At 29.7% G+C, this 14,988-nt stretch overlaps 1 protein-coding gene across 2 annotated transcripts in view; it reads left to right on the forward strand.

The window, feature by feature from the left end:
* The window catches only part of LOC125861732 (delta(12)-fatty-acid desaturase FAD2-like), a 15,261-nt gene extending 282 nt beyond the window's left edge, over window positions 1-14,979 (forward strand). The window contains exons 1-2 of one of the 2 annotated variants that reach the window (XM_049541594.1): window positions 13,572-13,666; window positions 13,770-14,979. In XM_049541594.1, coding sequence (XP_049397551.1) covers window positions 13,774-14,910 — 1,137 coding nt within the window. In that variant the 5' untranslated portion in view covers window positions 13,572-13,666; window positions 13,770-13,773 and the 3' untranslated portion in view covers window positions 14,911-14,979. Of the gene's footprint in view, window positions 1-13,571; window positions 13,667-13,769 lie in introns of those variants that run through there. The other variant, XM_049541593.1, reaches the window with a different exon arrangement.
* The last annotated feature ends 9 nt before the right edge of the window (window positions 14,980-14,988 follow it).

Below are 14,988 nucleotides of genomic sequence, written 5' to 3' on the forward strand. Positions count from 1 at the left end.
CCCCTCGCCCCCCGCCCCACACCCTTTTGTCTTCTTTCGAAAAGAGTCAAAATCGCAAGAAAATGGGTGTTTTCCCTAAATGGTGTAAGAAATTTATGGAATTTGAATTTCGAATGTACCTTTGTCCTCACCCGAAATCAGCCTTTTCCCCCCCAAAAATTAAAAAAAAAAAAAATTTGCCCTAATTCCCATCTGTATATGTTCTGGCCTTCTTCAAAAAAAAAGAAGAGAGGAGGAACCACTAATTTCATTACTCAAAAAAAACAGAGAGAATTCCCAAAAAAAATTAATAGACTTAGAGATCGAAAAATTTGTAGAAATAGCTACAAAACATACACTTGGGAGCTCAAAAAAGCTTAGTGATTTCTCCGTTCGAATTCGTTGGAGTTCGACAGAGCTTCTCGAAATTCTCGAAGCTCATTTTGTGGTGAAGGCGGAAAAGCTTCTCTACTCCTCGTCCCATTTCGCTGCACGGAATAAGGTAGAACCCTCTCATTTGTGATACCTCCCTCGTTTATCTGTATTCCAGTGTGATGCTACTGGCCATATGTTGTTTGCTATTTACTTGATATTAAGCTCTAGACGACTTGATACATTATGTTCTTCTTTAAATGATTCTGGCATTTTATCTTAAACATTGATTCAAAATTTTCTTTCGCCATTTCGTAGGTGGTGTTTCTCTGTTTTGAGTTCATTTCGCTGCTTGATTTCTCTTTGTTTTGTTTTAATGCATGAATCTATGTTTTCTTGTCTTCCACTGCCTAGATATTAGGTCTCTTCCACTCTGTTGCTATAATATTATCTCTTTCCTTTTTGAAATAAGGCAGAATCTAAAAAATATAAATATGAAATAGTTGGTATGGAGGTTGTATTTGGTTTTATTCATGTTTGTTTAGCCTAGTAGTCGGCTAGGCCTTGACTCGTTGGTTTCGTCTTGTTCTCTCACCCACGTTTCTCCTTGTTATTTTATAGCTCATTTAATGATCATTGTTAAGTCTTGTTCTCTACTGACTTTGTCTATTTTTGTCATGCTTCATGTCCATTTGTTCGGAGTATTATTATCCGATTCTTAGAGTATTTTGTGTAGTTCATCACGGTACTCTCTTGACTTGTTTCTGAGTGTTGAAACACAACTGTTCTTACTTCATTGCCTTATTTGGATTTTTTTTAAAAAAAAAAAAATGCGAAAGTTCGTCTCTTATTTTGTCTCGCTGTATTAATATTTTCGGGATGATTTGTGTAGGAACAAAGCTGTTAATTTCATTTTAAGTGTCATATAATCTGATTTTATTTTATTTTATTTATTTTTTAATTTTATTTTATTTTATTTATTTGTTATTATTATTATAATTATTATTATTATTATTATTATTATTATTTCACTATTCTTAAGAATGTTAAATTATAATATGCATCTTCCTTTATTGTTTGGAGTTTACTGTCAGGGAGGAATGAAAAGATGTTTGTGAGCATTCCGTTAATAATGAGCTAAATATTGGTTTATCATGGATTGTTTTCTAGGATTCTAGTGTTTTCTAGGATTTTAATGCTTTCTAGGCCTTCTCGCTTCATTTTATTTTGAGTTTGGTAGTATGTAAAATATTAAAATATGGTAGTAAATAAATAGTAAAATACGGTAGCAAGTAAATTTAGAATATGATAGTATAATAAATATTAAAATACGGTAGTATATAGATTTTAGAATATGGTAGTATAATAAATATTAGAATATAGTAGTGTAATATATAGTAGTGTAATAAATATTAGAATATAATAAATTTTCTTATATTATTCATAATTCTTACTTACTGATTCTCATTTTCGTGTTTGCATGTGAAATTTGTCCGGGGCCTCACGGACTCTATCCTCGCATTTTCCTTTGGGCCACGGAGGCCCATATCCCCTTTTATCCGAGTCAGCCAAATATTTAAATGGACGAACAGGTCTTGAAATTGAAAGAAAAGCAGAGCAAATTGGGAGTTGAAAAAGATTGGACCAAAGCCTACCTTTATTTATTCGGAATTATATTTTGTTATTATTGGGCCTAAGCCCTTGTCATTTTACTTACTATTATTTGTTAGTTCCTAGGACAGGTGGAGAAATTGGGCTTAAGGTCCAAAAGAAAGATATTTATTTGGGCCAAAAACTTAAATATACAACTTAAAGTCTTTAATTACATCAATATAGCAATACTTTTTTTTTTCAATTATATAACAATATTTTTTTTTCAAAACTAGAATTTTTATTTTTTTAAAAAAACATTTACCAAGTCAGCCACAAATATCATGTATCTCTTAAATTTCTCCAATTATTTTACTTTCCTTGATTTACTCAATTTGTTATATATTATCTCCCATGAAGAGAGGTTTCATACAAAAATAAAACTCCTCTTCTCTACAAAGATCGACGATCCAAAATGCATACCAATAACTTTTCAATTCTAATTCAACATAGCGAGCGATGGGACTCATCAGGTAATTGATAAAAAACAGTTCATATGGTGGGTTTTTTTGTGGTTGTATTTGATTTTTCACAACATATCGATTTTGATCTTTTTTGTAGTTATTCTTTTGATTTATTTTGTCGATTTTGGTGGAATGTAAATTCTTATGATTTGTTTGATGTTCTGGAGCATCCATATGTTGGTTTAATTATTAAATAAATATTAAAATTTATCAATTGTTTGTGGAATAATATTGAGTTTTTCACAGCATCTGGGTTTTTATTCTTTTGGTATTGATTCGTTGTTTTATGTTAACAATTTTGGTGTAATTATAGCAACTTCATATGATTTTTATTGTAATCGATCTGATCTGTCGAATAAAATTTTTATGAAAATTTTAGGTTTAATTGATTAATGCAACAACTTAAAATAACATCATAAATTGTGTGTTTAAATTGGTATGTTGAATGGCGTATGTTAACAGATTGTATCAATAGTTACTTTTGATATGTGATATGGTGTACACATACCAACTTCAACTAAGATTGTAGGTGCATGTATATGTGTATTTTGTTGTATTATTTGGTATATAAAATACAACAATAAAATAATATTTTGGTACATTGTTTGGTTTATTTTGATTATCTGAATTGGTGTATATAATAAATTGAAAAATTGATAATATATTGATACATTTTTGGTGTATTTTAATTATCTGAACTGGTGTATATAATAACATTAAAAAATTAATAATATGTTGAGTGGTATGTGATCTGGTACTTATGCTCGAATTGGTGGTATGTGTTGATGTATTTTTTGGTCTAAATTGTAATACCTTAAATGTCAGAATACTTATGATATGTTTATTGGTATGATAAATTATTTGGTATATATGTTAGTGTGAATTACCACAAGTAAGCCAATTTATTATTAGTACAGTAATTGGTGAAAAAGTTAGTCACTTACTAGAGTGTATCAAAAAAAAAAAACTTAGTTGTGTGTCATCAATTACCAATGTAACTATCAAGATGTTTAAATATATGGATGTAGTAATTGCATTCTGCAAAATTTAGCAAATTATTAAGAGTTTGTAATTCAATTCATGGTAAGTATTAACAATACTATATTATACATAGTATGTTTTGGTATTATTATTGATAATGTATGTTTTAAATTGAAGGTACGCTCATCAACTGAATACCTGCATATAGTTATAGATGGTGCAAAGAGGTTTACGGTGTGTCTGAATACTGGTATGAGCAGTTGTGGCAGATTTCAACATGATGAGATCCCTTGTAGTCATGTAATTGATGCTATCAGATATAGGAATAAACATCGCGATGACTATTATTCTGCTTATTATAGTAATAAGAATTATCAGGATACATATGCAATACCAATAGAATCCTTGCCTTGCGAAAGCACTTGGGATATTCCATCACATGTTTTGAAAGAGGTAATATTACCACCAATTGCAAGAAAGCAGCCAGGTAGACCACAAAAAAATGATCGCAAAAAGGAATTCACCGAAAGAAAGGGGAAGAAAAGAAAAATCACCTCTAGTGAATGTGGTTTATCTGGGCATAACAAGAAGACTTGCCCAAAAAAATCACATGAGAATTAGCGTTATATATTTTTATTGTTATTTTTACTTTGCAGAAAGTTATGCAATTGAACTCATTTATTTGATTATACAGTTGAACTCAATGAAGCCTTATTTGAAAGTTGATTACTATTTGGTATCTTATTAATATTATTGAATCCGTAATTGTTATTAATGGCTATCATAAACTCATTTAATAATCGTGTTGTGAATGAGCAAGTGAGGTTGGTATAGTTTCAGCCTAAAACAAAAATAATTAAAAACTAGTTAATGTGAAGAACTTGGTTATCAGAATTAATAGACTATGTTAATGTAAAAAGTTGATTAAACCAATTATTTGAAAAAATATAGGACTATTGAAAAAATGAGGTGTGTTAATATATTGGTTTAATCTGGAACCATAATATATACAATTTGTTAAAGGAAAAATTTGGTGAACTTACGTTAAAATAGGAACGAAAATTGGTAAACATATAGGAACATAATAATGGTTGTATGTAGGGATCATATGTTTGCATTATATACCAACCTAAAACAATAAATTTGAAAAAAATTACTTAAAGTTAAAATCATGATTTGAATGATACCAGAAAAAAACTCACTCTGTTAATGTAAAAAATTGGTTTACTTATAATAAAAACTACACAAAACTTGGTAAACTTAATGGTATATATAGCAAGCTAAAACATTGAATGAAAACAAATAGCACAAATAAAACAGATTTGATATAATATTTGAGTAATGCTAAAATCAATTGACATAATAATGGTTGTATAAAGTAATTCAAATGTTTGAATTATACACCGACCTATAACGGTGAATTGTAAAAAAAAACTATAAAAGGTTAATATTTTGGTTTGGATTGTTACCAGAATTAACATATTATGTTCAAGTAAAAAAATTGTTAGGCGTTAGAATCTGATAAGAAGAGAATGGATGGTTAGGCGTTAGAAATTATGGTGAGGCCTCTGGTTAATTGAAATGACAAGCGATTAAGTGAAGAAGATGTAAGGTTTAAGAGATATGGATGAATAAAATTGAAGGGTTATCTCAATATACTGCTAAAAAAAGGAATCCTAATATATCTTGGAAATAACTCAGTTATTGATAATTGTACTAATTTTGTTGGTATCATAAAAATCTTTAAATAAAAGGAATAAATCAATATGGACAGAAAAAATGACTACAAAACTTAAAAAGGAAAATAAAAAAATAATGAAACGTGTGAAAATGGATTTGTAATATTTCTTGGAACTATACCTCAATTATAGTACTGTAACAACTTTATTGGTTCCACAAATCCTTATATAAAAGGAATCCCAATAAATTTCTACAAAACATAAAAAAGAATAAACAAACGTGTGGATGTGGGTCTATTTAATGAGAGAGAATATATGATAAAATTAAATACCTAATTACACTCCACATAATATGGCACTAACTATTAAGAGTCAGAGAGAGAAATTCGGTAATTTTTTTTTTAAGTAAAATAAAAAATTAAATGTTTTGTTATGTATGTAATTTAAAAACTTAGTTTGTAATTAAATATAAGTATATTGATATTTTGTTAATAGAAGTCTTAAGTAGTATACTTTTGTAATTTTTCCCAAATAAATTCCAAATAGTGTATGAAGTTATTTTTAGTTATGGAAAAGTAGNAAAATAATTAAAAACTAGTTAATGTGAAGAACTTGGTTATCAGAATTAATAGACTATGTTAATGTAAAAAGTTGATTAAACCAATTATTTGAAAAAATATAGGACTATTGAAAAAATGAGGTGTGTTAATATATTGGTTTAATCTGGAACCATAATATATACAATTTGTTAAAGGAAAAATTTGGTGAACTTACGTTAAAATAGGAACGAAAATTGGTAAACATATAGGAACATAATAATGGTTGTATGTAGGGATCATATGTTTGCATTATATACCAACCTAAAACAATAAATTTGAAAAAAATTACTTAAAGTTAAAATCATGGTTTGAATGATACCAGAAAAAAACTCACTCTGTTAATGTAAAAAAATTGGTTTACTTATAATAAAAACTACACAAAACTTGATAAACTTAATGGTATATATAGCAAGCTAAAACATTGAATGAAAACAAATAGCACAAATAAAACAGATTTGATATAATATTTGAGTAATGCTAAAATCAATTGACATAATAATGGTCGTATAAAGTAATTCAAATGTTTGAATTATACACCAACCTATAACGGTGAATTGTAAAAAAAATTATAAAAGGTTAATATTTTGGTTTGGATTGTTACCAGAATTAACATATTATGTTCAAGTAAAAAAATTGTTAGGCGTTAGAATCTAATAAGAAGAAAATGGATGGTTAGGCGTTAGAAATTATGGTGAGGCCTCTGATTAATTGGAATGACAAGCGATTAAGTGAAGAAGATGTAAGGTTTAAGAGATATGGATGAATAAAATTGAAGGGTTATCTCAATATACCGCTGAAAAAAGGAATCCTAATATATCTTGGAAATAACTCAGTTATTGATAATTGTACTAATTTTATTGGTATCATAAAAATCTTTAAATAAAAGGAATAAATCAATATGGACAGAAAAATTGACTACAAAACTTAAAAAGGAAAATAAAAAAATAATGAAACATGTGAAAATGGATTTGTAATATTTCTTGGAACTATACCTCAATTATAGTACTGTAACAACTTTATTGGTTCCACAAATCCTTATATAAAAGGAATCCCAATAAATTTCTACAAAACATAAAAAAGAATAAACAAACGTGTGGATGTGGGTTTGTTTAATGAGAGAGAATATATGATAAAATTAAATACCTAATTACACTCCACATAATATGACACGAACTATTAAGAGTCAGAGAGAGAAAATCCGGTAAGTTTTTTTTTAAGTAAAATAAAAAAATTAAATGTTTTGTTATGTATGTAATTTAAAAACTTAGTTTGTAATTAAATATAAGTATATTGATATTTTGTTAATAGAAGTCTTAAGTAGTATACTTTTGTAATTTTTCCTATTTATTTCATGTTAGACCAGGACAGGTGCAGGTGACTCAAATGGGCCTCCGGCCCAAAACAAAAATGGGCCCAAATACTGGTCCAGGCGGACAGAAACTAGATTTGGGTCCAACTCTCTTTCCCTCTTTACTTTACTGTGTTTGTTTTGCTTATTAATATTTGTCGTTAACCTTAAGGTCGAAAAATTCAAATCCCCGAGAGACGTTCATTTTGATTTAACAATTTAACTAAACCGATCATCTCTTCAAAACCTAAGAATAAGTTTACAAAATATTTCGCTTAGATAAATATTTCTTCATTTTATTTTTCTTTTAAAATGGTCCTAACTAACAAATAATTCAATTTTGCAAGTTAAACTAAGTTAAAATTATTTTAGCCAAATAATTAATCGTCGGATAACCGCATTAGCGGGTGTTCTAGGTGCTTTCAAACCCTTCCTAGAACACTAATATGAACCCCCGAACCCCCTTTTCAAATTTTCACTAGATTCCTGTTTTAGTCTTGTGAAAATGAATAGTTTTCTTGATTTTTCTTAAAAATTAAGTGGCGACTCTAAACCAGTCCAAAATAATATTTTCCTTATAAAACACTTTCAACTTTAATATATTTTAATTAAAAAATAGAATAAAGATCAGTTTACTTTTAGATAAAAAAGATATTATAATTTTTTAAATTTCTGGCCAAATTCTGGCAGGTAAAATGCGGAATAACTTGGTAAAAGAGCCCTTGATCAATAGAAACAATAGACGGCTCATTGGGATAAATTAAGATGAACAACACCTCCCCTAAGATAACCATAGATTCTAAGGTTCAAGATTCAAATTACTAAGTTAGAGGAGTAATTACTAAGAATCAAATTACCTTTACCGATGAAAGCGATGGAAAATTCTCCCTAGATGACCCTTGCTCTTCCCAAAACATGTTTTCAAAAATTATAAGCAGTTTTGGGGAATTTACTACAAAAATTGCAACTAACCCCCCTATAGAGTCTCAAACCCACTATAGCGGCATCGCCATAGTGGAAATTAATCCCCCGGCGTGACACCCATTATAACGGCTTAAACGAGATAGTAACTAAAAAATCCTCTCAAAAGTCTTAATTTCGCAACACACCTTCGAACCTTGAAGTTCTAAAATAACTCGTTCACACCAAATTCGATATCGAGAGTTCTACTCATTTGAATTCGATTTTGAAAAAAGTTACAGAATCCTTAATGTCTTAGCTAATAGAAAGAAAAAAAACAACTCAAGCTTAGACATTTTACCCATCCTTTTCTGGATTTCTCTAGATCTCACCTTGCTCAGATTTCGTCTAAGACTGGTCTAGCCTAGAATTTTCAATTCGCGATTCCAAAAGTTTCTTACCCAATTATTTTCACCATTTGTTTACACATAACTACCGAAAGAGTTGTTACATTTTTGGATCCCAACTACTGACGACAATGACATTTTAAACAAAATTATTAACTAAAAATATTTTAATTCTTTACACTTAGTTTAAGAATATTTTTAACCTTTTTTTATTATTTCAATAATGCATGTTTCTACTGACAAATTACTAGTGGTACATTAAAGTCAAGAAAGACAACTATGAAAGAAGAATGGAAAATGTCATTGTTTTCTCAAGTCCTTGCAGAGGGTTGACTTAGAAACTTCATTCCGATGTTTACTCATTAAGTGAACGTTTACGCCTTTACTGTACTCCCTCCGTCCTCAATTGTTTGACAGATATACTAAAAATAGATATTCAAGATTAATTGTATATTTAAATAATCAAGAAATAATTAGTCACTTTTTTCCAATTCTACCCTTAATGATTGTGTAGTTCAATTGAAAAGTTATATGGACTTTTGATATTCTTGATATAATAGGGTTATATTAGTCAAATTACACCTTGTATTAAATTTTCCTTGAGGGATGTGCATGAGCTTACCCTGACAAACAATTGTGGACGGAGGGTGTAATTATCAGACACTTGTGCATTATCCACTCAAATAATCATCTTATTTTGCATTGCATTTCGTAAAAAGAGAAATTTTTTCTCCGTTTATTTTTATTTATCCACTATATTATATTAAAAATATATTTTTTAGTTTTATTTATCACTTTAAGAATATTAAAAGAAGAACATATTTTTCATATTTTCTTCTTACCATAAACTACTTCAATTCAAATTATTCATCAAAATATAAGACTAAACATCCGTTAATATGAGTAATATAATGTAATACTCATAGCAATTATTATTTATTAATGTAAATTCAAACTGGACAAACAAAAATCAACAAAGACAATTCTTTACATGTCAAAGAACGCTGCAGATTAATTAGTGCTATATCACATAGACATTATAATGCAATAATACATAAATATGACCATTAACTTGACTTCAGTTGAAAATTATATATGACTTTTAACTTTGGATGTGCACAAGTAGACACTTAAACTTGTAAAAAATTGAACAAATAGACACATTTATCTTGCATGACGTCCTACATAGTAGTTTTGTGTCATATGTGACATTCTATGTGTATCATGCTACATATGACACATATGTCTACTTGTTCAATTTATACAAATTTAAGTGTCTATTTATGCACACCCAAAATTAAAAATTATAATTGACAACTAAAATCAAGGTAAGAGTCATGTTTATATATTATACCGACATTATAATAAGTGTAGGAGTGTATTGGAAGTAATAGGGTCTAATGAAAGCCCTAAAACCAAACCAAGTTGAAAGATACGTGATAGACTAAAAATTTAAATGAACTCACAATTCCTAAGATAAAAAAAGGTGTATCCAATAAAAGATGTTCGAATATAATTTTCAACGGTTCAAATTGTCTAGCATTAAATTTGGACTTTTGTTTAAAAAGTCATATACTCATTCCCTAAAGTATATTTGGATGTTTTTTACATTTTGTATTGTTCATAAGGCATACCATGGAGATTTCAAAAGAAAACAACAACACACAAAAGTCTAATTACAATTCTATTTAAGTGACTCTAAGTTATCATAGTGGATCTCTTGTATAAAGCAAAATCAAATAAAACAATGAGCTTAGTCAAGAAAGACAACTATATGAAAGTAAAATAATGGAAATATTAATATTTTTCCAAGTGAAATTTCAAATGAAAGCTATACCACACACAAATATGTCCCTTTTTGGTTGAATTTTGGCTTAATCCTTTAAAGTTGTCCGCATAATTAATTTAGACACTTTAGCTAAGACTTATACCTATTAGGCACTCTAATATTAACGAATATATATCTATTGAACCCAAATAATTAATTGTAATGTTTACCAATTAAGTGAAAAATTGAACTTTAATTTGTACACAAAGTTATGAAGTCATTCTTAAAGAATATTATAAGACATAACATATTAATGTGTCATTTAACTGGACTTCAACTGACATTTATGTCATTCAACTTTAGGTGTGCATAAGTAGATACTTAAATTTGTATAAAATTAAACAAGTAGACACACACGTCCTACATGTCATATTAATTACATATAGGACGTCATATTGGATGTGAATTGTCACTTAAGACGTCACGTAGGACGCATGTGTTTACTTGTTCATTCAATTTTATACAAGTTTTAGATGCCTACTATAATGTTCTTAGCTGAGAAGTTGGAGGATATAAATAGATATCAACTGAAATCAAGTTAAATAACACATCAATATAGTATGCCAAAATATAATGTTCTTTGCATTTATCATGGTTTAAAAGTCTTGCCATTGAAATTTCATTTATAATCCTCCACATGGACAGCTCCTCTTAAAATGAATACAAAAGTAGATAAAACAAAGAGTAGAGTCAAAAAAGACGACATCTATGAATCTTGAAGAGTGAAAACTTTTTCCTATGTACCAAAAACAATAAATGAAGAATGCAAATGCTAAATCCTTGCACGAGTTTTGACCTATAAATTTCAAATGAAAAATACAAAGCACAAATAATTGCTTTCAACCATCATGGGTTAGATATTGAGTGGAATAAACATAAATGTTCCATAACTTGGCTTCATACATCTATGTCCTTTAACTTTTTTCTTTTTGTCTTTTTCTTTCGGTATCCGTTATCCGCATTGGAGCCCGACTAAATTTAAATTGGCACTGAAAAGTTTCACAATGAGAGTGAAATACTCCCTAACAAGGGCGACTTTGTACCCAGAGGGACTCAAACCCGAAATCTCTAGTTAAGGATGATGGAGTACTTATCTATGATTATGTTCTCAAACTTTAGATGTGCACAAGTAGACACACACGTCCTACGTGACATAATACATATATAAGACGCTACATAAAACATGAATTAATTGTCATGTAGAATACCACATAGAATATATATATATATATATAACTTTATACAAATTTAAGTACCTAAATTATAAGAGATTCAACTTTACCAGATACCCAACACCATTAAATTTCACTACCCAACCGCATCTACATCATAATTTTTCTTAGATTTGGATATTTTCATGTCTATTCACTTTAACCACCATCTCCCTATCCAACATAATGTACACTAAAAACTTAAATCTGATAGAGACTTTTCAAATTCATAAATATGCCTTTTAAGGTTTATATATTTATGCCATCTAATTTTATTTGTTTTAATTTCTCATTTGGTGTTTAATATTTGCATTAAAATTTGACTAAATTTGGAGTTGCACCAGAAAGTTTCACATCGTAAGTATAACACTCCCTAACAAAGGTGACTTCGTACTTAGGGGAATTCGAACCCGAGACCACTGATTAAGGATGAATTAGTACTTACCTCGGGTTATATCCTCCTCCAATTTTAGATGTGCACAAATAGCTACTTAAACTTGTATAAAATTGAACAATTTTAGACATACACGTCTTACGTGGCATAATACATATAAGACGTCACATAAGATGAGAATTGTTATTTAGGATGCCATGTAGAATATATGTATCTATTTGTGCAACTTTATACAAATTTAAGTGCATAAATTATGTGAAATTCAATTTTTTCAGATATCCTACACCATTGAATTTCACTACCCAACAGCATCCATATCATAAATTTTCTTAGGTTTGGATGTTTTCATGTCTATTCACTCTATATATCTATATAAACCACCATCTCCCCATCCAATATAATGTACACTAAAAACTTAAATCTGATAGAGACTTTTTAGATACATAAATATGTCTTTTAATTTTACTTTATATATTTATGTCCTCTAATTTTTTTTCTTTTTGACTTCTCATTCGATATTCGATATCTGCATTGGAGTCCGATTAAATTTGAATTTGTGTGGGGAAGACCTATATTGGGGGTAAAAACGCTTCCTAACAAAGGCGACTCTGTACCCATGGGGGGACTCGAACCCGAGACCTATGATTAGGGATGAAGGAGTACTTACCTCTGGTTATACCTCTAACTTTGGATGTGTGTACAAGTTAACACTTAAACTTATATAAAATTGAACAAGCAGATACACAGGCCTTACACGACATAATACACATAAGATGCCACATAAGACGAGAATTGTCACGTAGGACATTTATGTCTGATTATTCAACTTTATACAAATTCTTAAATGTATTCCCTCTAATCACCATATACCTATCCAACATAATGTACACTAAAACTTAAATCTGATAGAGATTTTTTCAAGTACATCACTTCCATCAAATCAAGTAAAATTGTCATGATTCAAGATTGTAGCATTTCATTGGCGAATTATAACGCGTAAATAAGTCTTCTAAGTTTTAACTATGTTTTCAGGTCTATTCATTAGCAGAAAAACAACATACACCTTTTAAGAGAGATCCCATAAGTATATCATAAATTTCAAATTTTGATGGAAGATGAAATTTAACTAGTAACTCAAGAAAAAGCTTGAAACACTCTCAAGCTCGTCGGGATCCGTCTCAACCATCCAACTAAGTCATAAATCATTTTTCGAAATTCAAGAGCTGTCATAACTCAAATTCGAGTTCATTAACTATATATTGGCTTTGGTGAAACCTTTCCGCATAGAAATTACTTTTACTTTCGATTATATCTCATAAAATATTAGATATTGATATTTCAAACTTCAGATATTTTGTCACATATGTTTAAAATTAGATAAAAGTATCTGAAATTTATTTACACAAACAATTTAAATTTGCAATTTCATATAATATCATATTGGTAATATTATTAGAAGGGTTGAAGTTGTTAGACTATTAAAAAATTATTATTTTCCAACTAAAATTTTATATTCAGTGACTATTTCCACATATATTTTGATTGAATCAGTGATAAAAGAAAAAAGAAATTCCTTCGAAAATGTCACCACCCAACTGTATTAACCTTGAGTGACATTTTTGGAAATTTTGAGAATGATTATGATGTAGTTCATGATCTGAAATAGAAGGCGCTGAATTGTTTTCATAACCCCTGTATTGCATATACTAAAATAGCATGATAAAAATCTTGGTCAAAGTAGGTTGGCTGTTGGTCCACCACATCTATGCATTATATATAGAGAAACTTTGTTCACAATCTGAGAAAGTAAAACTCAAAAGACTCTTTTTTCTCTCTACTTTTGAATATATTGAGGTATTTCTTGTTAGACTTTTTAGTTTAATAATATTTTTTTAGGGAATGATATATTGTGTTATATTATACTAACTAACTAAAATAAATTATTGGATGCATGCAGGAGGATGGGAGGTGGTGGTAATATGAGCAGTAAAATAGAAGAAAAGAAAAATGATGTTGCGAAAAGAGTTCCATCTTCAAAGCCGCCTTTTACAATTGGTGACATAAAGAGGGCTATCCCTCCCCACTGCTTTGAACGATCTCTTATTAAGTCGTTCTCGTATCTTATTCAGGATCTCATACTTGTCTCCATCTTTTACTACATTGCCAACACTTACTTTCACCTCATTCCATCCCCATATAGTTATGTAGCATGGACTATTTACTGGATTGCTCAAGGTTGTGTTGGGGAAGGAATATGGATCCTTGCTCATGAATGTGGACACCATGGCTTCAGTGATTACCAATGGGTAGATGACACCGTTGGTCTTATCCTCCACTCTGCACTTTTAACACCATACTTTGCATGGAAACATAGTCATCGTCGTCACCATTCCAACACTGCTTCCATTGAGAATGATGAAGTCTACAAACCAAGAATTAAATCAAAACTAAGATGGTACTACAAATACTTGAATAATCCACTAGGAAGACTACTCATACTTGCCTTCACCCTTACTTTTGCATGGCCTTTGTACTTGCTCTTCAATGTCTCAGGAAAAAAATATGACCGTTTTGCAAGTCACTATTATCCATATAGCCCAATATATAGTGATCGTGAGAGACTACAAATCTACATTTCAGATGCAGGTGTCATTGCAACAACTTATTTGTTGTATCGCGCTACTATGATAAAAGGCCTAGCTTGGGTTTTTTGCATCTATGGGGTACCCCTTCTTATTGTCAATGGGCTTGTAGTGTTTATCACTCTTTTGCACCACACTCACTCTTCATTGCCACATTATGATTCAACTGAGTGGGATTTTCTAAGGGGAGCTTTAGCTACAGTAGATAGAGACTATGGTTTCTTAAATAAGGTGTTTCACAATGTTACTGATACACATGTTTTGCATCATATATTTCCATACATATCACATCACCATGCAGTTGAGGCAACAAAAGCTATCAAACCATTGTTGGGAGAATACTATAAATTTGATGATACACCAATTTTAAAGGCAATGTGGAGGGATATAAATGAGTGCATCTTTGTGGAGAAAGAAAAGGATAAGGGTATTTATTGGTACAAGAACAAGATTTGAAACAACAATTCCTACCTTCAATGCTAAACCTAAGTACGTGGTTCCACTAATGTGTGCTTTTCTTGTATTATTGTACTA

This window comes from Solanum stenotomum, chromosome 4, assembly GCF_019186545.1.
Source record: "Solanum stenotomum isolate F172 chromosome 4, ASM1918654v1, whole genome shotgun sequence".
NCBI classification, from domain to species: Eukaryota; Viridiplantae; Streptophyta; class Magnoliopsida; order Solanales; family Solanaceae; genus Solanum; species Solanum stenotomum.